At 34.0% G+C, this 22,569-nt stretch overlaps 1 protein-coding gene across 1 annotated transcript in view; it reads left to right on the forward strand.

Annotated features, from left to right (window-relative positions):
* The first annotated feature begins 355 nt into the window (after window positions 1-355).
* The window catches only part of KNTC1 (kinetochore associated 1), a 40,086-nt gene continuing 17,872 nt past the window's right edge, over window positions 356-22,569 (forward strand). Inside the window, exons 1-37 of the mRNA XM_009706274.1 lie at window positions 356-487; window positions 593-713; window positions 1,109-1,224; window positions 1,561-1,633; window positions 2,284-2,361; window positions 2,879-2,913; window positions 3,140-3,250; window positions 4,149-4,242; window positions 4,571-4,623; window positions 4,903-5,015; window positions 5,740-5,794; window positions 6,456-6,554; window positions 7,653-7,696; window positions 7,810-7,875; window positions 7,971-8,046; window positions 8,698-8,823; window positions 8,917-9,006; window positions 9,563-9,628; window positions 10,118-10,179; window positions 10,600-10,711; window positions 11,470-11,613; window positions 11,844-11,900; window positions 11,983-12,084; window positions 13,223-13,339; window positions 13,833-13,976; window positions 14,269-14,367; window positions 14,811-14,914; window positions 15,076-15,181; window positions 15,869-16,003; window positions 17,110-17,229; window positions 18,029-18,098; window positions 18,170-18,237; window positions 18,830-19,122; window positions 19,795-19,967; window positions 20,155-20,252; window positions 21,195-21,336; window positions 22,275-22,331. Coding sequence (XP_009704576.1) covers window positions 356-487; window positions 593-713; window positions 1,109-1,224; window positions 1,561-1,633; window positions 2,284-2,361; window positions 2,879-2,913; window positions 3,140-3,250; window positions 4,149-4,242; window positions 4,571-4,623; window positions 4,903-5,015; window positions 5,740-5,794; window positions 6,456-6,554; window positions 7,653-7,696; window positions 7,810-7,875; window positions 7,971-8,046; window positions 8,698-8,823; window positions 8,917-9,006; window positions 9,563-9,628; window positions 10,118-10,179; window positions 10,600-10,711; window positions 11,470-11,613; window positions 11,844-11,900; window positions 11,983-12,084; window positions 13,223-13,339; window positions 13,833-13,976; window positions 14,269-14,367; window positions 14,811-14,914; window positions 15,076-15,181; window positions 15,869-16,003; window positions 17,110-17,229; window positions 18,029-18,098; window positions 18,170-18,237; window positions 18,830-19,122; window positions 19,795-19,967; window positions 20,155-20,252; window positions 21,195-21,336; window positions 22,275-22,331 — 3,751 coding nt within the window. The remainder of the gene's footprint in view (window positions 488-592; window positions 714-1,108; window positions 1,225-1,560; window positions 1,634-2,283; window positions 2,362-2,878; window positions 2,914-3,139; window positions 3,251-4,148; window positions 4,243-4,570; window positions 4,624-4,902; window positions 5,016-5,739; window positions 5,795-6,455; window positions 6,555-7,652; window positions 7,697-7,809; window positions 7,876-7,970; window positions 8,047-8,697; window positions 8,824-8,916; window positions 9,007-9,562; window positions 9,629-10,117; window positions 10,180-10,599; window positions 10,712-11,469; window positions 11,614-11,843; window positions 11,901-11,982; window positions 12,085-13,222; window positions 13,340-13,832; window positions 13,977-14,268; window positions 14,368-14,810; window positions 14,915-15,075; window positions 15,182-15,868; window positions 16,004-17,109; window positions 17,230-18,028; window positions 18,099-18,169; window positions 18,238-18,829; window positions 19,123-19,794; window positions 19,968-20,154; window positions 20,253-21,194; window positions 21,337-22,274; window positions 22,332-22,569) is intronic.

Here is a 22,569-nt window from a genome sequence, read left to right on the forward strand (position 1 = left end):
GTGGTGAGGCGATCGCAGGATGGCTCACGGGCCCTGTGGGCAGGGGTGTCTGCTGCGTGGTGGGAGGGCTCTCTGGCATTCAATTTCGTTCATCCTCGGGCGCGAAATCTGTCCTCGCCAAGCTGCGTTCGGTCGGGCCCGCTGGGGACATCGGCTGAGAGCCACATTGCTCTTGCGACTTACCTTTGTCTTTTCTAAACACGCAGTTTGCCTTGAGGAGGCTTATTGTACTATCCTTCCTCCTAGACGCAGAATCAGATAGAATAATAAAATCAATAATTTTTGTGTGATCATAAAACTTTTTTAAAGCGCTCTCCTTTACAGCATGTTCCTTAAATGTTTATCATAGGTAAACATGTGGAATGATATTGAACTTCTGGCAAATGATGACACAGGGAGTGAGCAGCTCCCTGTAGGTTTAGGACATGAGTGTGGAACTGCATTGTACCAAGTGGATACGCTACTTCAAATCACATCTTCAGAAAAGGTAGAATTCATCAAAGCTGTGTTTCTCTTAATAATTATCAGAGCTTCTTTGTCATATTTTCTAAAATGTTTCAGTTACCATATGTAACAACCTTTTTCTTCTTAGGTCTCCATTAATCCACAGTTGTATGCATGTAACTCAAGGGATGGCAGTATTATTGTTGTTGACAGATCGGTGGCGCTTCTTGGCAGTACTGGGCAATCTCTTCAGATGCACATTCAGTTTGGTAAGTTCATTCCTTTGGAATTCCACTGGAAGTTAAAACTGACTTTTGAAATCTGTATGTTAGGTCTGTATAGGAAAATATAGCAAGTATCTTGCATATCTAACTAGCCTGTAAAAGGAAATATAACAAATACCTAAGCAATAAAAAGTGATTGTTGCTTCTGTATACAATTAACTAAGTATTTATCTACAATTTAATTAGAATGCCTGCAAACTGGGATTAATGGATAGCAAAACCACTCCCTGTATGCCCTTTCGTATACTTTGTTTAATAAAAATAAATAATTTTGAAGAAATCTTAGACACTGTATTGTCCAATTCCTGTGTTTCAAATATGAATGTCTATTAATAAAACCCAAATCTTACTATATGACATTTTGCCATGGAACTTTTCAGATACTAATGTGGATGTAGTTGGTATGTGTCAAGAAAAACAATTTCTTGTGGTTGGTGAGAGAAGCGGCAATTTCCATCTTATTCACATACCATCAAAACAAACCTTGCTAACTAAGGTACAGTAATTATTCTATTCTAATTTTGCTGAAGACCTTTTGTTCTCACAATTTCTTGGGTTGGTTTTTTCTTTCTTCCAAATATCAAAATATAAACATTCTCATGTTTTGAACACATCTTCTAGTTTGAACAAATAAACAGATTAAAGGGACACTTTTGTTCCCATAAGTAACAAATAAGGAAAATATATTTAGGAATGGCATGTATAAACAAGAATCAGTTCTTCATGATAGAAAAAAGTTTAAAGTTTGAAATGATGATCAGTATTTCCTTTTTTTTTTCCAAATAAAATACAGAATAATAGTCTAATAGTCTTTATGTTAATTCTATTTTAGATTTTGGTCGAAAAATCTTCAAGTGAAAAGATTTACTTAAATCTCTTTATTGAAAGAGATAATGCAGATGCAGGTAAGAATTTGATTTTTTTTTTTTTCCCCCTTTGTCTCAATTTTTGTGATTTTTGTTCCCGTTTAATACCTCTCATGGAAAGACACTACAAAATACATAATCAGATACAGCTTTACTTTGCATTGTACACATTAAATGCACTTTTCTTAATGCATTCCTGTAAAAAAATTTAGCCCTCATTAATTATTTTATGAATATCATAGAAAACAACAAACATTCAGAACTTGATTCCTCTTTCTTTTGAAACTGTGCCAAACATATGAAAATGCTCAAAAAGGAAGGATTCCTTCTCTTTCCTTCTTCTATCAAACTTCAGATTTTAGTAGTTCCTGTTCTTCTATAAACTCCCACTCTTGTGCTGTCGCAACGTAATATATTTAAATATAGTTTTGTCATGAAAACAGACTTTGCAGTCTGATACATGCATACAAAAATTGTAATTTCAAACAAAACTCTAAGATGTACAAACTTATTCTGCTCTTCGTTAAAGGTGACAAATTTTTTCTTTAAAAATAGTGTAACCTATTGGCCAGATAGGTGTTTTTTTTTTTTTTTCCAGTTATTTCACTATCCTCTTTATAAGCAAGTAGTCTTTTTACTTACTCTTCAATACTTAAGTTTGAAATCTTTGTATTGGATTTTTTTTTTAGGTGTTTATCATATGTTCATTCTCACAAGCAATGGATTCTTCTGCATTATGTGTCTCCCACTTGCTAAGATGCAGGAAGGTAGGATGATCTACAAACCACTTGGGATTTCCATTTGAATGGGAAGAGCTGTATTAAAAAAGCTTTTCCATGCATCTTTCTAACAGGAATAAGATACTGAGTTGGGACTTTCTATGTAATCTTAGTTTGTTAAAGGGAAACAGATATACAACTAGTTCTGCAATAACATTATTTTTGTATTTTTCCAATAATTCCTTTAGCTTATGTCTCTCTGAGTCACTGCTTTAGAGCAAGTACTGAATACCAAGGAAGCAGGATTTTTAAGCCATAATCAGTCTCAGCTGTACTGAAGAATATTGTGAACAATTTACACTTTTAATGCTGTATAAGTATAGTTATTAGTTAATCTCCTGTAACTCAATACTGTGATCAGTAGAAATAGACCCTGTCAAAGATCCTGGCTAAAATGTTTTTTCAGCATAGTCAGGTAAGGATTAAACTATCCTTTATGATGTTTAGTGGCTTTTTTTCAATTTTGAAAAAGTTTAATTAACGCTGTTTTTTTTTTTTAATGTAGCAATTGACAAGATGGATATGATTACAGCAAAGAAAGTAAGAAATACCTGCTAATTTGTAGCATATGTATTAAGTGCAGAGTCTGTAACAGAATTTTGCTCTGTACATTTCATTACCAGTTTATTATTACAACTCATAATTGTGATTATTACTTTTTCTGTACATGGAGAAGTAAGCAGTTCAAGGTTTTATCCACTGATTGTATAAACAACTTTTTTTCTTCCCCTTTTGTTTGCCTTCCCTTCATCTTCCACCCCACAAGTTACAAGGACAGATAAAGACAGCTTTCATTTCCACAGAAGAGTATCACAGCCTTGGCTGTCAGAATTTTGTGATCAGTAACTCAGTCAATAAAATCCATTTGATAATTGGGGTAAGTACTAAGAATGTGTTCATAACAATTGTTATGTGATCAATGACGACGTTTTTTGATCTGCAACAATATTTATCTCTAGCTGGTTGAAAAAGAAGATAATAAAATTTTTGCACTAAGACTTTTTGTCGTTCAGTTCCTTCACTGTAAATTTAAAGGTTATCAGTTGCGCAATCTGTCTGTAATTTTCCTCGTAAGGAAATAACTGTTGTCATTTCAGAACTTGCTCTGTTATGATGGATGGGGGAAAAATATTTTCACCCTGGTTGCATGACCTTAGTAAATCGCTGTGGTTCCTAGCCTGTACAGCCTAGTCTATTTATAGTCTCATCTTTGAGCTGAGAGACAAAGCCATGGTTGGCAGGAGTCTTCCAATCAGGGTCACATTCAACAACGGCTTGCCAAAGTAACAATTAAATTCCCAATTCAAGAAAGCCCTTAAGCATGAATTAAGTACAGGAACTAGTAAAAAAATAAAAATATAGACATATTTTGAAATGTTATTATAGACTAGAAACAAGTTTTCTGAGTTCATTAACTGAAGCCTGTTGAATTCAATGCAATTTTTCTCAGTAGGTTCAGTGTACATTTCATTCAGGTTTTAGGTTCTGTGAGAATGAAAAGTGGATGTTTTGAAATATGGTATGTTTCTAGAAGAGCCAGAAATGTTTGGAGATGCTTACTGTAACCATTACTGTAGTAAAGACCACTTTTGAAAGGAGAAAGGAAAAAGCCTAAATTGAAAATAAATAAATAGATGTATTTTTTGAACATCAACATTCACCAGGAATAAAGTTTGTTTTGAAGCTTTCCAAGTTAAAGATCAATTGTAGAAGCACACCTGTCAATGGCCAAATTTGTATTGTGTAACGCCATTTTACTTTGCCTTTACTAATAGGGTAAAGGCGATTGTGTACTTTCCAAATGGGAGGTGAACACTACCAATAACCTGGTGTCTGTTCGGAGTTTTGCCGATTCAAGTCTGATCGAAGGTAAAGAAGAGGGTATTTTTCTTTTTCATGGACAAGTGTAGATATCATATTTAATTGCAGAAAATACTAAGATTTTAGTAAATACACATATACCAAATGGAACACTTCTTGTAAAGCCAAAATGTATGCCTCAAAATTGTTGAGTTTAACTTGGGTACATAAATCACAGTTCTGTTTAAGCTGAACTTTCCACAGTCCTAGGAAGTTCCATTAGGTTAAACATCTGTAAGTTTCCAGTGCTTGGCTGTACATTTGAATACTTTTTTTTTGCTTCAAATACATTTCTCAAGAAAAATAATAAATTTATGTGACTATGGATATTTTTTAGGTACAGTGAAACTTCAAGTTCTTGACAATCTGCTCTTTGTTTTAGACACAGAGGTATGTGTAATGATTTGGTTTATTCTTCGTTTTACCATGTTCTTGAACCAGCTTATAAAAATATTTTTCAAAATAATAGCTTTAAAATGTGTTTCTATAAAATAAAGATGCTTATATTTACAGGGGATCTTGAGGTTACTGTGTGTGGTTTTTTATTCTACTCCTAGTCATTATTTAAGCTTTGGAATGAGTTAATATTCTGTTCAAAGACGACAAAAAAAGTCTTCTATGAAGAAAATATGAACTTGATATCTGATTAATTTTTTTTTTAAAATCTAGAATATCATAAGCATGTGGGATGTTTATTCTCTTACTCTAATTTGCGATTGGCCTTTAATACATATTGAAGAATTTCTTCTAAGTACAGAGTCAGAATCTTCTCCAGTCATATGGTAAGTAAGGTGTTACAGCACCAATTCTGAAAAGCAGAAAGTTTTCTGTTGTTACAGGAAATGTGCCACAAACACTTGATTTTCTGTGGTAGTGAACTTCTATAAATCTTCGTTGAAATCTTTCTAGTCAGTAGGACAAAACAAGTGAACTGTAGGTATCCTTCGCTCTGTGTCATAGAAAAGAAAACCTTGGTGCTTTCTGCTTTTTCTTGGTTTATCTCTTGTTACTGCTACGGAATCTTGCTTGTAACCTGTATCATTTAGGAAATGCTTGCCTAAAGCACCTGTAAGGTGTATAATATGGCTTACAAGTCTGATATTATAAAAAAGCTAGTCAAGTCTTTCAGATAGATAAATAGGAAGATCTTCATTCTGCAGATGGAGAAGCCAAAATCTGGAGATGTGTGTTTTGGTTAAAATGCAAAATAAATTAATGGCAATTGAGATTAGAAGACAAGACTCTTGGTTCTTTTGATTGTTCTGTGCCAGTTTAAAAAAATAAGAATCAGATCCATTTGAAAAGCTTCAAAATGTCAGAAGTTAAATGTATGTCCTATACATGCTAAAACACTGTTACTTTTGGGTGCAGTATAGGGTTTTAAACTGTACCAGTTTCCATGGAAAATTAAATTTTCTAAAACTCAGAAGCAAAAATATTTCACAGTTTTAACATAAGATTTACACAGTATATTTTGCTTTCTTTTTTCTCTTTCTTGTTCTGTAGGCAAGGGCTTGCCAATGTTAAACTGATAGCCATGACAATACCGGATAACAAACAGGTATCATCTCTGTCTGTGTTCTGTTCCTCAATTGTTATGCAGTCACTCACAGAAAAAAGAAGGCAAGGGGGAAGAAAAGGAGATGGCTAAATATTTGGAGCAGACAGAATTCTCAGGAGCTCAAAGTCAAAACTGAAGTGTGACCATGTATACATTAGGATATGTGAGTGAGGGAGGGATTATTGCAATGTCTTATGGTGGTGACCCATGCAAGCTGCCCCACTGTTTGGGTTTTGTTTGTTTGCTTTTTTTAATGGTAGGCAGACAGGGCAGAGTGGCAAAATTTATTATTGTCTTATATATCTTCACAGATTTCTTTAAAGCAGTATCTCTGCTGTATTCAGCATCTACCTCCAAGTACAGTCAGTGGAGTTAACTGAAAGAGAATACCAGGATGAACGTTATACAATTTTTTAAATTAAATGAAACCTGTCTAATTATACATAATAGGCCTATATATAGAGGCAATATCTAAAACTTCATTAAACTTTCTCAGATTGTAGAGATCTGCTTTTTCATAAAAGCTTATAAAAATAGTGTCTTCCATCTAACTCCATTAGAATCCAGAAATCATTCTATAAGCATCACTTTGTCACCAGTATCTTGAGGAAAAAAAAAATTCTGACTTGTTTTTTTGTTTGTTTTTCATCTTTTTTTATAGATGAGAAGTCTAATGGTTTTTGCATTGCCCACTATGCAGCCGCTCTATTCTTTGGAAGTATCTATCGTTTCTTCGCTTGTTCAAACTGGGATTGGCACAGTATGTTTGGATGATTTTTTTGCTATTGTTCTTCTTTGAAGAAATAAAATTGTCTTAATACATATAATTATTAAAGAAGGTACTGTGTTATTCATGTTAGATTAGAACCAATTTGTGCTAGAAACTGTGCAGGAACTACACAGAGAAAGATTAAATGATGTCCCCAAAGGATGAAGAAAAAGATACAATATATAGCAAACTGAACAGTTTAATTCTAGGCCCAGGTCTATTGCAATGTTTAATACTACTGCCAGTTGTTCTTGCTGCTGTTACAGCTAAAAACTGAATGAAGTTTTAAGTCTGTTAGCAGAGAAAAATGCCCTGGATTTATTTGGGATTTGTTAAAGTTTAGGTGAGAGAACTACTTCTTTGATTGTTTAAACTGCGCCCTTATAAAGACTTTAACAAAAGAAGGTCAAAAAAAATGGTGAGAATTTTATGAGTTAGTAATATTACAAAGGCTGGTGGAGTGGGTATGTGAGAGGATATGAAGTCAGTAGCCTAAGCAGTGGCTCTTCATGGGAATGATGACAGTGAATGTAGTAAGCTCTGGATCTGATATGCAATAAAAAGCAAAGCTGATGAAATTGCTTGCCTTATTTGAAGCACTTGGCAGAAAAGATAATATATGCAGCTACACAGTGAAGAAAATAATGGCTAATATATCCCTTTTCTTTGATCGGAGATGATGAAGTCAAGATGGGAAATGCCATGGCATATATTGCCTTTGTGGAATGCAGCACAGAGATCAGATTCTAAAAGATGTGAAAATTGATACAGTGTGACCTGCTTATGGCTTGGACAAAATGAGAGTGTAGTTTTGAGAAGATGATTCACTCATGTGGGGGGTGTAGTGATGGTGATTCAACTGGGATAGCAGAGTGGTTTCAGTCTGTTCAGTTAAGGCCCTCAGAAATCTTAGGTGGTGGAAACTACCCAAGAAATAACATGATAAGCATTTTAAAGAGCCAGCAAACTTATCTGAGAAAAAAGCAGTAGTTTGTTTCTAGATTAAGAAACACTTAATACATTACAGTTATGCTTTCTTATGACTGATTTCCCTTGCCACATAATGATTTCTGTTATTGCATGCTACAGGATACAATATACTTCTTGGAAGGAATTCATGAAAAGCATCAGATGTAAGATAATGTTTTGTTTCTTGCTACATCATTATTACATAAAAATGGCAGATTACTTCTACATATAGTTGTTTCATAGCTGATAAACTCACATAGTTCCCTCTCATCCTCAGACCCTCTGAAGGCCCAGTTTCTATTGTTGTGATGAGAAGTTTAACCGAAGCCTTGCCGGAAAATAGGTACTGGTTTCCATGAAACACTATTTTATTACTTTATTTTTTTTATCTGTGGTTTGGCACTTATATTGAAATAGTATACTTTATTTCACCCCTAGACTAAGTCGCTTACTTCACAAACACAAATTCACTGAAGCAGAGAATTTTGCTATTCAATTTGGACTAGATGTCGAGGTAAGTTGTCCATTCTTGATAAACATATTTGGAGATTAATTAGTATAACTGAACTTATGAGTAAGGCCCTATAGTCCAACAGAAAGTATTAAAAATATTACAAATGTAGTGGAATGTTACCTTACAAAGCAACTCGCTATACTTGAAAGCTGATTCAAAATTAAACAACTACATGATGAACTATGTTTTTATTACAATAACTAACAAACCTTGCAGTGAGAAATGGTGCAGAAGTACATCTTCTGCTCAAAAGAAGTGCTGCCAGATCAGGAAAAGGCACATTTGTCCATTTAAGTAGCAGGAAACAGTGTTGCTAAAAAAAAAAAAGTATTTTTCACATTCATTTATTAACACATAATCTGGGTTCATTAACTGATTTATTCAAATAAGGCAATTTGAATGTTACCTCTGCTTTTTTGGTTTGGTTTGGTTTTTTAAAATAAGAAAAACATGCTTAGCTAGTGAGATAAAAAGATACCACAATTGCTAGGGACTAATTGGTAATCCATTTCTGTAGTGAAATCATTCAATGTACATCGGCACAATTTATCTCAAAAACATTGTGAATGAAAATGTAGTTTTCAGTTGAAGACTGTCTGCTTAAAACTTAATTGCATCCAACCAAAAACTGTGTTTCTTTTTTTTAAACAGCTTGTATACAAAGTGAAAGCAAACACTATTTTAGAGAAACTAGCTTCAGCTTCTGTTGGAAGTTATGGTCACAAAGTCTGGCTGGATCTTGTCAATGAAGCCAAAGAAAATTTGCAAAAAATTCAGGTATGTTTTTATTTCTACCCTGTTTCTCTAATGAAGTGATTCAGATTATAAAGCAGCTTGGAATTAATTTCAGTTGTTTCCTTATGCAAACAGGATAGCCAATTTGTTGTGGATTACTGCATAAATGCACCATGGCCACTGTATGAAACCACTCAAGAAATGTTGAACTACGCTAAAGTCAGAGTAAGGGGTTTTATTTGTTTAAATTGCTTATTCTCATCCATTCCTATTACATGCTTCTATACAACTTGAGAGAGGGAACATCTTCAAACCAGTTACAGTAATTCAAAAAGTAAATGCATTATAAATTGTATGTTACCAAAAATGAAGAAGCAGCAAGGCTTGTTCCAACCTTGTTCTTGCTATTGCTTAAGGGCAAAGAAGAGCTTACAGTTTTATTTTCACATCAGAAAATCAGGTTTTAATTTTGAGCAGTAGTCTTTTTAAGTACCTTTTAAATATTAATTTTATGACTAAAATCTCAAAATATGTCACCTTTTTTGTTTTCATTATTTTAGTCTTTCCTGCCTTATCAAACAGAATCAGAGAGATACATATTATCTGTCTGATCCTGCATACATGTAGAAATCCAATCAGAGTCTAAGATTGTAAAATAAAGATTCCCCATTTCACAGAGGTGCTAAGTTTTTGCTCGTGTCTGTATTAAATTGGTAGCACTGTCTGGCATGTTCTGCATGTACTGAGCTGTCAGCTAAACCATTTCATGTATTTGTTTCAGATCTTGAAGAAAGATGATAGAATCATTGTTCCATCATCTGATGGGGCTCCAGTATCCATAACTGAGGTGAGAACAAACTTCTTGTTCCTGCAGTATCATATGATAAACAATTACAACATAGAGTTTTAAAAACTGTACAACTGTTGAACTTCTTAAAAGTCTAAACAACATTATATTTTATGAAAGGAACCACAGTAATGACAGGTTTCAGAAATAAGCAGTTGCTTCAGTCATAGAAAGATTCGTTTTCAGATGCTCCAGATATTGAAGGAAGAAGCTTTCTTAAGTGCTTTTAGGTATTTAATTTTATTTCTTATTTAGTCCTGTTGTATACTGGACAGGCCTCATCTGCCTTCAAGGAGAATCAGTGCGAAGTGTTTACACAATTGAAATTTTGGATTAATGTTTTATTAAACAAACTTACATATGTAATTAACTGAAATTCTTGAAAAGTCTTTATTTACCTCATTCTTCCTCTTTGTGGGTTATTCTAACCATGTAATGTCACTATTTGGTAAGCCAGATACTGACCTTAAATCTCTTGTCTGCATTCAGGTATTAAGAGCTCAGGCAAGGCTTACAACTTTCTATGGAGCTTTTGGACTAGAGAAATTCAGGTTTGTTTCTGTTTGTTCATTAAGGTTTAAAGTGAATTTAATTGTAATGGTTAAGTATGTGCAATTGAAATTAAGATTTTTTAAAAATTTTTATTTTAATTTAAGTTCATTAAACTTTAAACCCTTCCTTCTCTTCCTGAAGTTTACCATCCTCTACTGTGGTAAAGGGAGAATGTAGAGAGGTTGAATTGAAAATATATATTATGTGTTGCACATGCACTATCTCGTATAGACTTTTTTGTTGTTGTTGTTTAACATATGTAGGAGGGGGGTATAGTTTTATGCACACACAATTCTGATGCTACTGTTGTCTCTTAGAGCATATAGTACCAGCTAGAAAAGTTTGAGGTTCTCCCCCCCAACTCCTTTAATATTGACATATAACAATAACAGAGTTTCTTTTCCTTCTCTCGCTTCTAGTGGTATTGCTTGGACAGAATTCTTGAATAACGAAGACATTTTCCGGAATATTCTTTTTCAGCTAGAAGAAGGAAATTTATCTTGTGCACAGTACCTCTGGCTTAGGCATGAGGTGAGATGGCATAGACATCTCTTTGGTATTTATAGAGGATGTTAAATCTCTTAAGTTTTCCAGCCCTATTTAACAGAATCAGACCGATGCGGTTATGAAACAGCTCCTAAAAGAAGCAAAGGTCTATGGCAGAATCTCATCTATTATCACAATGATTATCTGTTCACCTAGCTCCTTAGAAGTCTGAACTTCTTATTGATTTAGGAATAAACTGGTACTTCAGATGTCAGAATGCATATTTCTAGGTCTGAAGAATGACAGTTCTTCGATTTATTCTGTGATGGTTATAATCTTCCATTCACTTTCTTGCAAGCACAGCTCTCAGAATTTTTAAGTGGACATTTGCTGGCTACCTTAAAATCCTTTAAAAATAATCACATAGACTCCTTACTCTGAATGACACGTTCATAATAGTGGTTATGGGCTATTATATTCTTTAGTACAGGACTTTCAGGTCCATGTCTGTTGTTTTCTCAATAAGATAGAACTGTAGATCAAGTCCTAAAGTAATAGGACATGATCCTGCCACTGTACTTTGCAAAGAAATTGCTTCAATTAGGTCTTGTTTAAGAACACCAAGCTCCGTTTTTTCTGAACAGGGCTATTTTTTAATTTTTTTAACTCCCTGTCTATGATTACTGAGATTTTCTTCATATTTATGAAATCTATTGCTTCTTCCTATTAGTGAAACAGCTTTATAAAGTATCAGATAAACATATGCTCCATATATCTGTAATTGTTCTGTTTTAATATTTTAGGCAGATTTTGAAAGCAGCTTTGATGAGAAAATGTTGGAGAACTTGCTTAATGCCATCCATTTTGCTGTTCCTTTGAAGGAACTATGTTTGTGGCTTAAAAATGTTGTGATCCCTTTCTTAAGAAGAGTTGTGCCAAAGGGACAGGTAAGACTGACATAATAAATGCAAAATGTAATTTTCTCAGGCTAAGATAATTTTATAGTCAGACCTACAGACTTTTATTTTTGAATGTCAGAACCTTGTTCCTCTGTCTTTTAAAGGAATTTTTTTCCCTAAAATTCATATTTGAAATTATTTCTTTTAAAACAAATTTCTAATGGCAAATTTTGCTTTGATAGATAGCATAGCTCTACTTATAACTGTATATTTTTCAGAAAATACTAGCAAAATGGCTGGAACAAAGCGCTCGAAACCTTGAGTTAATTGATAAGGTAAATCATACTGCAGAAACTTTGCGTGTCTTATATTTCTATGTGTATAATATCATTTGCTAATATCCATTATTTTGGACAGGCAAATTGGCCAGAAAATGGACTCCAAATGGCAGAGATTTTTTTTACAAGTAAAAATCAAGGTGAAATGAGACTGACAACTTTTGGCCAGTGGACTCCTCTGGTAAGAATGTAGCAAATACAAGGATTTGCTACTAAAAGACTTCAGAACATATGCTCTGTGCTAGAGTTGGAATGGATGATAGATACGTGACTATTGTTTTTCGTGAAGATTGACTTAATTCCATAAAAGGAAGCAACTGAGTTCCAACATTCTTGAGTTTAAAGATAAAAAAAAAAAAAAAAAAGTCAGTGCAATATTAATGCCCTTTAACAGATGTATTAATAGTCTAAATATGAATAATATTCTTTAATATTCTGTAGTACATAAAGAAGCCTGAGTACTGCAAAACAATTGTATTTCAGTAAAGATACTCCTTAAGAACTTAAATTAAAAACATGTCTCATCTCTGTCAAAATTTTTGGAAATTAATTGCAATTCACCATGTGTTATGGCCTGGAGACAACAGGTATTAAAAATCAGCTAGCTGTAAGGTTATGAATACTGAATTTCTGCAAACACAAATAAATTATGTATGTTATATGTCCTAGGTACACTAGCATCTATAAAAGTGGTAGTATGAAAGTGGAGAAAGATAGAGCTCAAAGCTAACCAGCTGTGCGTTTTAAAAATTGGAAAAGTTGACATTCTATGTTAGTTAGATCTGCTCTCCTAAACTTCTGAATCCCATGTTTGAAGTGCATAACAGAAAGAAGAGAAATTTACTCTGTTAAGTCCCACTTTCAACACGTACTTGACTTTCTCTGTTGTATGCCATATAAAGGTAACAGTTCAGCATGTATATTTATAAAATCTTCAAGATTGCAAGGCATCAGAAATTGTTTGTGAGATTTCTTGGAAAATTGCGTGACAAACAGGGTTCGGGCTCCAAAGAAAATGTCAGCTGTAGGTACATTGTTCCCAGCAGTTTGTCTCACCTGTCCTTAAGACTTGCAGTGAATGAAATGCTCATCCCTCTTCCCTGTGTGGACTCTACTAGCGCATTGCTGCCTTTATATTTAGAAAGAATCTTTTCCTAATATCTTACCAGAATATTCCTTGCTGCATTGTAATCAACTACCCTTGCCTTATACCAGAGATGTGGAGAATAATTTGTTTTCTTCCTGTTTATGACAGGCCTTTAATGGTTTTGAAGATTGTAGCAAGTCTTCTAATGTTTCTCTTCTAAACACTGTTTCAGAGATGTGGTGACTGTGAAGAGGTACATAGGTTGAAGAAGCTGGTAAATGATTTACAAGAACTGATAAATCTGTACAGAAAATACAACTGCAGGCTGGCACTCTGTGATTTTGAAAAGGTAATTCTGCAGGCACTTCAAAAAGTGCTTTTGTGTAGTAGATTGTTCTAAGAAGAAAAATCCTGTAGCATAAGATTTAAAGTCAGACAAAAGAGGAATCCTGATGGATTGGTTGCTTACACTTGTGTTCATAAGCTACTAAGACTATTTGATATATTGTGTTTGTTATAAAATTTGTTTCAACTGTGGTTATAAATATACAATGTGGCAAGATACTGTGAGAAGGTATGGCTTAAATTCCGTGATTTGCAGTTCATTACAGATTGTACATTGTGGAGCAAGCATTAGCAACAGAGAAATTAGAAGTACAACTGAATAATACGGGACTTTGTAAAAGAAAGCTTTTATTTAAGCTAAAGAGGGATGCTAGTTCTTGAACTCATTCAATTGATTTCAATGGACACTGGATGTTGAATTATTTATTAGACATGTAAAGGATCATGTACTAACATGTGTGGTGTTCTAACATGGCATTGTTCTACTTGCTGCCCAGGAAAATGCAACTACTATTGTGTTTCGCATGTTTGATAAAATTTTGGCACCAGAGCTTGTCCCATCAATTTTAGACAAATTTATAAAACCCTACCTGTGTGAACATAATCTACACAAGGATGAACTTCTTCTACAGTATATAAAGGTACCCATATTTTCTTCCTTTTCAAGAAAGCTGTTTGAACATGAGTAAGCAGAAGACAAATCTGATGACCATTTTTATTTACACTTAAATTTTAGGACCAGCTTTCAGATTAGTTTACTCCTGTCAATGAACTTATTCATAGTTACTATTTCAGTAATAAGGCATTAACAGATACAAGGGAAGCTAGCCAAATCTATCCCTTAACATCCAAAAAACTTTTAATTTTTGTTTATAAGATATTTCTATCTTTTCTGAATTTAAATATCCTAATAATCTTTATCAAAATATGCAGGATTTGCTAGAACGTTGTCGTACACGGTCTACTTCAGTATTTGAAACTGCATGGGAGGCAAAGGCAATAGCTGTAATCGGCTGTATCTCTGATACAGATGTAAGTATATTTTATGAAATAGGCACCAAGTGGCTCTAACACATCAGTTCAGACTGAAACACATAATTTTTACATAAGCATATGAGTACATTTTTATAAGTGGTATGAGAAGCAGCAAATAGTGTGCTATCTTTTTATTCTGTTTTAGTAATCTCCTGTGTGATGGTCTTTGCTTGAGAATTTAATTGTAGTTTCAATGTCATCACATGGAAAACTCGCCAACCTTAATATGTATGAAACTCAAGCTCCACAGTGTCATAAATTGGAAAATGCTAATCTAACTTGACACGTCATATTATGATAATGAATGTCCTTTATGCAAGTGGAGACTGGGCAAGGAAATAAAATGCTTGCCTAAATGAATCAATCACATGCGAACAATACTTCAAGAGATTACCTTGTAACTTATTTTGAAAAGTAAGCTCTTTATGTTCCTTTTATAGCTGAAATTTGATGCAGTTCTACAGATAATGCATGGTGCTATGGTACCATGGAGCGCAGCAGTGGAGCAGCTGGTGAAACAGCATTTGGAAATGAGTCATGTCAAGTAAGGCAACATCTACAGTCTACACCTTGGTTTTGTGTGTACTTTCAGTTAGAACTGTTTTAGGGGTGGAGGGGAAATACGGTGTATCTGATGGAGTATTATGATTAAATTACATAGCTGTAGGTAGCAAATAAATTAATAATAGTCTGATTTGTCCATAGAGTAAAGTTACTGCAGGAAAGCTACCGACTGATGGAGATGAAGAAGCTTTTACGAGGCTATGGGATAAGAGATACTAATCTTTTAAAGGACAAGCAGATGATAATGGTAAGTGATCAGCATTACTCTTATTTCTATGAAACAAAAATCTGCACGCTAACCTGCATGTATTTTAACGAGGTACTAGAAGCCAGACTTCTCAAAAAAATCTTAGAAACTGATAGTTCCCACTTGTTATCAGTATCCATTTTTCTTGTCCTGTTGGGACACGGTTTTTGCCTGAAAGCCCCCTCTTTTTTTTTTTTTTTTTTTAAGAGCTAGCAGATTAGCTTAGCCTAACCTGAGTAGCACAGCATTGACAATTTGGGGGGTGCGAAAGAAAGCGGGAAACTAACAAAATAGAAGGCTAAGTCCTCTCAAGACTTCAGATCTGATTTCTCCTAAGGTCCTAGTGAACAATACTTAACATTTTTTTTCAGATTTATGGGGTTTTTTTGGCATCTCCCCTTTATTGGAGAGAAAACATGATTATTTCTGGAAAAGTCCCTTGCCATCCTGTGGAGCCAGATGAGTTCCCTGAATTTTGAGAGTTCCCAGGATAATTTTCTTCCCCAAGCCCAATCTTCTCCCAGTCATGCTTTAGTCAAGTTTTCTCTAGATAAAAGTTTTAAACTTCTAGGTAACTTGCTTGGTACGAGCTATACAAATACAATGCAGAAGTAGCGTGTTTAAGTTAATTCCTTTGTTATCCTATAAATCAAAAAACTAAAGTCCATATCTGTTTTCTTCTGGCAGAGGCTAGTGAAATACATTCTCAAACAAGATACCCCTACTTCTTTGGAGGATGCTTTGAATATTGTAGCCGCATATATGTTGCCCACTGTGGAAGTCTACGTTCTGAGGATGATAGACCTGATTGACAAAGAAAGGGTACTAAAATACTTTATGTCATTTGAGCTCAGAATTTAAAGACATTGAGGCCTATTTTCAAAACAGGGGCAAGTTGTACTACTTGCTGAAATCTTATACATGGTTTACATATAAAATTTTTTTAATTACGATTCTATTAATTGTACACATAACTACCTATACCTAGCATTGAAAATGAGACCTTTGTCAGAGTTTTAAACATCATGAGCCATCCTTCATTTGTGGCAAAAAAGGAAGAAAATTATGACCCACAATATACAAGACAAGTTTGGAACTGAAGTCTCTACATATTTTCACATACAGTTTTTGCTAGAGTCGTTTTTGGGCAAGTTGCTTTCTTGCTAACAAAAAGATTCGTTCTTCTGAGAAATGCTTTCTTCTAATGAAACGATACCCCACACAAGTACAGACCTGTCTCTTTAGTATTGAGAGCACCTGAATGTTTGTCTTGCGATACAGAGTGTTGAATGTTTATCTATTAGTATGAAGTTTTATTCCAAGTTAATGTCAAGTCCCATTTTAGCAAAAAACCACTGAAGTTATCTTTAAATTACGTCGATATCCTAACTAGAAACATTTAAATTTGCTTGCTACATTATAGTAGGTGTGATTACCTTTATATCCCATGGTTGTCCCTGGTTATGTTATTGGGACCTCTTTGACCTGAAGATAAGGAGGGATTTTGATTAAAGGAATCAAATTAACTCCCCTGCAAAATAGTGTTTCTCATGTTAACATTTGTTCTGCCTTATTAGCACATGGTATTATAGATAATCATACTGTTTTAAAAATGTTGCATAATTGCCAGTGAACAAAACTGCATTTTCATTTGCCTATTATAACCCTTAGTGAGTAAGCACATAGTTTTTACTGAAAGCTTCATAGATTTAGTAAAAACTGTTTAGGGAGTTTAAGGAAGCCATGTAATAGCAAATGTCTTTTATAAAGAGATTTGAAGTTTATCAGCAGAAGATTAATCTTACTCAAGTGGCCATCATGCAACCATTGTATCAAAGCAGAGACATACAGTAACTTAGCTTTTCCAAAAGCCAATGCCCTTTTCTTTTGATTATTTCTGGTTTCCTTTTCTTTTTTTCTCCATTCAGGGAGAGGAATCTCTGACTTTGTTAAAATCTCTGACTCTTGCTGAAGCTGAGAAAGTTGCAGAGAGATTGACTATATGGGGAACACTGGTATTACAGAATAAAGCAGATAATTCTGAAGAGGTACCAAGACATTTCACATTGTAAACTGGGTGCACAAATTATTCTAAATACTATTCTTATCCAGATGCTTAAAAAAAGGTAGGGGATGCAAATGTAAATCTGTGTCTTCCAGCAAAAAGGGATGATGAACTGGTCCTGCTTTGAGCAAGCGGTTTTACTAGGTAACCTCTGGAAGCCTCTTCCAACTTGAGTTAATTCTGATTCTGTGTACTATATCATTTTTGTGTTATTTTTAAAGGCAACTCCACACAGTGGCATGGCTATCTAAATTCAATTAATAACTTATAAATCCTGCTGCATTAAAATACCTCTAGTCCTATGTATTTTCTAGTTATTTCTTTAGGTGCTTGGAAAACATCTATTTAAAAACTGTAGGTGTGGCTTTGCCATGCACCAAAGTGGGTTGAAGCTTCACAGTTGACAGTACACATTACTGTCTTGCAACCACAGAAGAGAATTTTTGCTAATGCTGTTTTAGGGGAGGATTCCGGGCAAGGGAAGGAAGAACAAAGGGAGAAGGGTGGATATTTTCAAAACTCCTGTGAGAGCTAACAGACTGTACGGAGTGCATACATATTACAGCTCTAAAATATTTGCTATTTCTATAAAGGATGCATATTTACAATAACTTTCTGTTCCCTTGCTTTTCAACTGGTTGTATCTTAGACTTCATAATTGTTGCTTAAGACATTTGTAGAGCATTGCATAATATTTTAATCGAGTGGAAGCCTGAGGGTCACTTGCCTGTAACTGGTTACATTTTGACCAAACAAAACATTAACCTCTTCTTTTCCTGCAGCACAAACCACAGATGTTTATGACTAAGACACTTGTGGAAATCCTTAAATTCCTGTTCAGCATTCAAAAAGGTACGCTACAACTTCAAAATCTTACACTTTGTAAATGGAGTCAGGAAGTAATTGTTTTTCTCCTCCAACAGACAATCCTCTGAAGAAAGATGAATGTGAAGCAAACCTAAAAATGTTTGAAACACTTGCTACCCTGCAGGTAGGTGTCTTTATAGTTTCAAACCAGTTTTGATTTACTGTAGTTATTCCAATTGATCTTATAACATGGATGATATTAAAAATTAATTGTATTTACAACTTATGTGCAAAGGTTGTTTTTATTATTGACTTCAAAGAGATTCTAAGGCTAATCTAGCAATTTTAATAGTTCCTGGGAAGGTACCCAATTACTAGAACTCAGTTGTCCATTTAAACCAAAAATTAGATTCTCTGCCAAAGGTCTTAATTGCTAACACTTCAAAGATTTCATGATAGAGAACTGTAGTATTTTATTAAGATCTTTTTATGCTTTGTAAACTTAAATTATTTAATACAGCATTTGAGCATGCACTATCCTTCAGGTTTTTTTATTTTGCTTACCTACTGCCTAGCAAAATTCTCAAATTTATTACATAAGTCAGTAATTGGTAGAAACTAGCAAAGTCAACCTCGTACTGAAAGGTATTCCTCTAAGAATGAAACAAGAAATGAAAACATTTTAACAAAAAAAAAAACCAACCAACAAAAACCCACAACCATTTTTAAAGGAAGTTACATGAATACAAATATATTATCTTATTTTTTTGTTACAGGGAGATTTTGGTATCTTTCTTTCAGTTGAAGAATTTAGGAATCCTTCATTGATGTCTAGGCTTCTCGAGAATCACATAAAAGCTTATGAAACTGTCAGATCTCTGTCGAAGTCTAGAAAAGTGCAAACAATGAATTGTAATTCAGAAGATGATAAAACCAAGCACCATTTTACTGAATCAAAGTTGTATAGACTGGCTTTACTCCTGCAAAGGTCAGAGCAAGAACTGGGAGAAAAACTGGCCTTGAGAGCACTAGATGCCGGAAAAGTTGAAGAAGCTGTAAAAATATGCAGGTAAAACTGCAGAGATTTTCAAGATAATAACTTTTAACGGACTTTTCTGTACTATTTCTGATACTTTGCAGAAGTAAGTAGATGTAGAGCAAAGGAAAGAGGTTTTTTTGTTCGTTTTAGGTTTTTTTCCTAAAAATGAGTGTTTAAGCAATATGCTTATATTGCTCATATGCAATATTGAGTGTAGTCACTGTCTCTGAAAATTGCCATTGGTTTTTGCCATAACACAATTACTAAGTAAAAAGATTCCCTACAGTTTTATAGTAAGAGATAATAAGGCACAATGTTAAATAACCATTATGAGAACTTCTTGGCTTACACAGGTAGAAGAAAACTAGTGTACACTGACTGTACATACCATGTCATTGTTTCTAGCTGGTCTCTGCCTCATGCTTAGGTTGTCAGATAATTTAAACTTACTACTACCTCCCCCCAAAAGAGATCAGATGAAAATGTTAAATATATTTTTTATTATTAATGTGTTCTATGTGCTTCAGTATATATCTCTAGGGTTAAGCTCCATTGTATTTTTTCACTTCAGTCACAGAAATTTTAGTTGCAGTGAGTCTTATAGGTGAAATAGGTGGAAGAGAATTAAATCATTAGAAGAGAATGTGGCCTTAAGTAAAAGCCCTAAGGACTTTTTTTTTTTTTAACATCCTTTTTTGATAGGGAGTTCTATGAAAATCACTGTAATGAAGAAACAGGGAATCTGCTGTTTTCAGCATGTCAAAGGATTTGTCATATGTTGGGAGCTGATGTGCCAATGATCACTCCTAATGATATGAATCTTCCAGCAGTGATCTATGAAATGGCTTGCCAAGCAGCTACAGTGTGTAGTCCAGGTAATTACTATTATCATTTATTTGTGTTCGTGTTGGGAATCCAACTTTCCAAACAATATTTAATATACCTGAAAACAAATTTTTATATATGCCTCTGTAAAAACAGGTGCTGCAAAAAATGTTTCCTTTTATTAGGACATATGAACCTTCTATTCATAGTATGCTAATGATCTTAATATTTTTACAGATTTACTATTAGATTCTCTGGAACTATGTAAATATACTTTGGCTGCCAAGGAAATTTACAGACAGTGCCAAATAGAAAACTATGGATTTACAGCAAAGGTATTTTCTGCTAACTTAAATATATTTTAACAAATGTAATGTCTTGATTGCCTGATTAGTGGTCACTGTACATACATTTTTTTTCCTCCCATTTCTCCACCAGTATTTAATTGGCTTGTTTAAAAAGGAAACAACAACAAACGCTCACACAGCTCTACAAATAAAAATTTCCCTGAATATGTGTGTACTTCAGCATAAAGAGTAAACTGATTTGAGTACTAAAAGCAGTGCAGCTGTGGCACATGCACAAGCAGCATTCTCCATATATGGTTCAGTATAATAAATCCTGCTAATGTGACTGAAAATATTAGTGATTTTGTAAAATAGCTGCTTCCAGGACTGCTAGAGAATGTCGAGAGCTGACTTTAAAAAAAGCTTTTTTTTCCTTTTTTTTTTTTTTAAATATGTAAAATATGGCAGGGAGGGTTTGATTTTTTAAATGCATGTATTATGCGAAGGCGTTCCCAACAGTTTTGTAAAACTTTAAGATGGATCAAGTTCTTGAATAGCATCTTTGGTTTTAGGCTAATTGAAATGAATGGGTCCTTACAGTTTGAGTGGAATAGGTCAAAATGGCTAGGCATGCATAATTATGCACTGAGTGTCATTTTTCTAAAAAATGATCCATTTGAAAAATGTTTGCTTATAATATTTGGCCAACAATGTTTATGAAAGCCTCCATTAAATTAATTAAGAATGCATTTTGGCTGTACAACTAAATAACTGCAACATTAAAGAGAAATGTGGCCATTATAAGTCAGAAATGTGTTTAATGGTACTGGCCATTTAACAAAAAGTAGTATAGTAGAATCCATTTTCAAATAGAAGATCATGTTCTATTCCTGTATTTGAAAACTGGAATCTCTTGCAACACTTAGTTTGTTAGTAGACTTACTAGCTGTTCTTTTTATTGTGTGTATTTTTAACAATGTTCTTATTTAGACAACATGTTTTGGAGGAGATAAAGATCCTTATGAAGAATGGACTTATGATGACTTCTTTAATGAAGATGGGATAGTTCTTGATCCACAGATAGCTCTTCCAGTTGCATATGAAACTATTTCTTCTCTTCTGCCTGTTTGTGGTAAACTTGCTTTCCTCAACAGAGTCAATATAAAAAAAACCCTGTATTTCATATTGATTTTTGTCTAGGATTATAAATAATTCAGCACGTGTGTGGAAATTATCACCTCAGAAATCTCAATTATACAAATTCACGGAAGAAATACTCATTGCGGGGGGTATAGAATGTAAAGATTACATTGGTTTTTGTTCTGGTTCAGGAAGAATCTGAATGACAAGTACCTGAAGACACAGAGAATGCTCTGGAAAAGTGTTACTATAAACTTGCCCTGTTCCTATGATCTTCTCTAGACATCTTCTGGTAGCCACTAATGCAGACAAGATTTTATCAAGATGAATTTCAGCTTATTTTAAAATGACTGTCCTTGTATTATATACTGTTGTAGATACACATGAGTTTTTGAAAATTTCAAGTATTATAAACAGAACTCTACAATGTTGTAGGTGCTGAAAAAAGACACTTTCATCTCTCTAAAAGAAGCACTGAATATTTTAGGATTATTTTTACTACTTCCTGATGTAAATGGTTTCTTTCCTTATGTGTCATTGGTTTATTAAAAAGCACATCATTGCAAATAGTGTTGCAAAGTGCTAAATCTACCTATAAAGAATATGCTTATTTGATTGATTTGAATAAATTTATTACCTTCACAGATTAAGTGTTTTTGTTGACTGTCTCATCAAGACAAAGAGATTTACACACAAAGTAGTTACTGAAAACTGTTGGTTTGTCTTCCTTTGTGCATTTGAAAAGATATTCCCTCCTAGAAAATAAATTCTGATCAGGCATAGTTAAAAATAACAGTCCTGGCTCTTAGAGTTCATGTGTCTTTATTTTATGTACTGTCCCTGAAGTATAGTATATTTAAGGTACTTCCATGCTTCATTGTGTTGCTGAGATCTTGGCACACTGCTGATGTCTATTTGTCTGTCTTTCAGAGAACAAGCTGTATCCTTTGGACTCTACAAGCCTGGCAAACTGCGCATTTATTAAAGGTATCATGATGGCAGATTCACTATGCTAAAAGTATAGGCCAGATCACTGAAAAACATGAGGTTTAAATTAAACCTACAGAAGCATGACTAACTTGTAGTGTTTTAAATAAGTGCCTAGATGTTCCACTTCAAGTCATATTCTAGGGGGATAGCTTGGTTCCACACAGAAGACTCCAGTTTGGATGGTAATTGCTACCATTCAGCCATGAGATTTTGAGCATGTTGTCAAAGCCTGTAC

The sequence above is a fragment of the Cariama cristata genome, unplaced genomic scaffold (genome assembly GCF_000690535.1).
Source record: "Cariama cristata isolate BGI_N322 unplaced genomic scaffold, ASM69053v1 scaffold32118, whole genome shotgun sequence".
Taxonomy (NCBI): domain Eukaryota; kingdom Metazoa; phylum Chordata; class Aves; order Cariamiformes; family Cariamidae; genus Cariama; species Cariama cristata.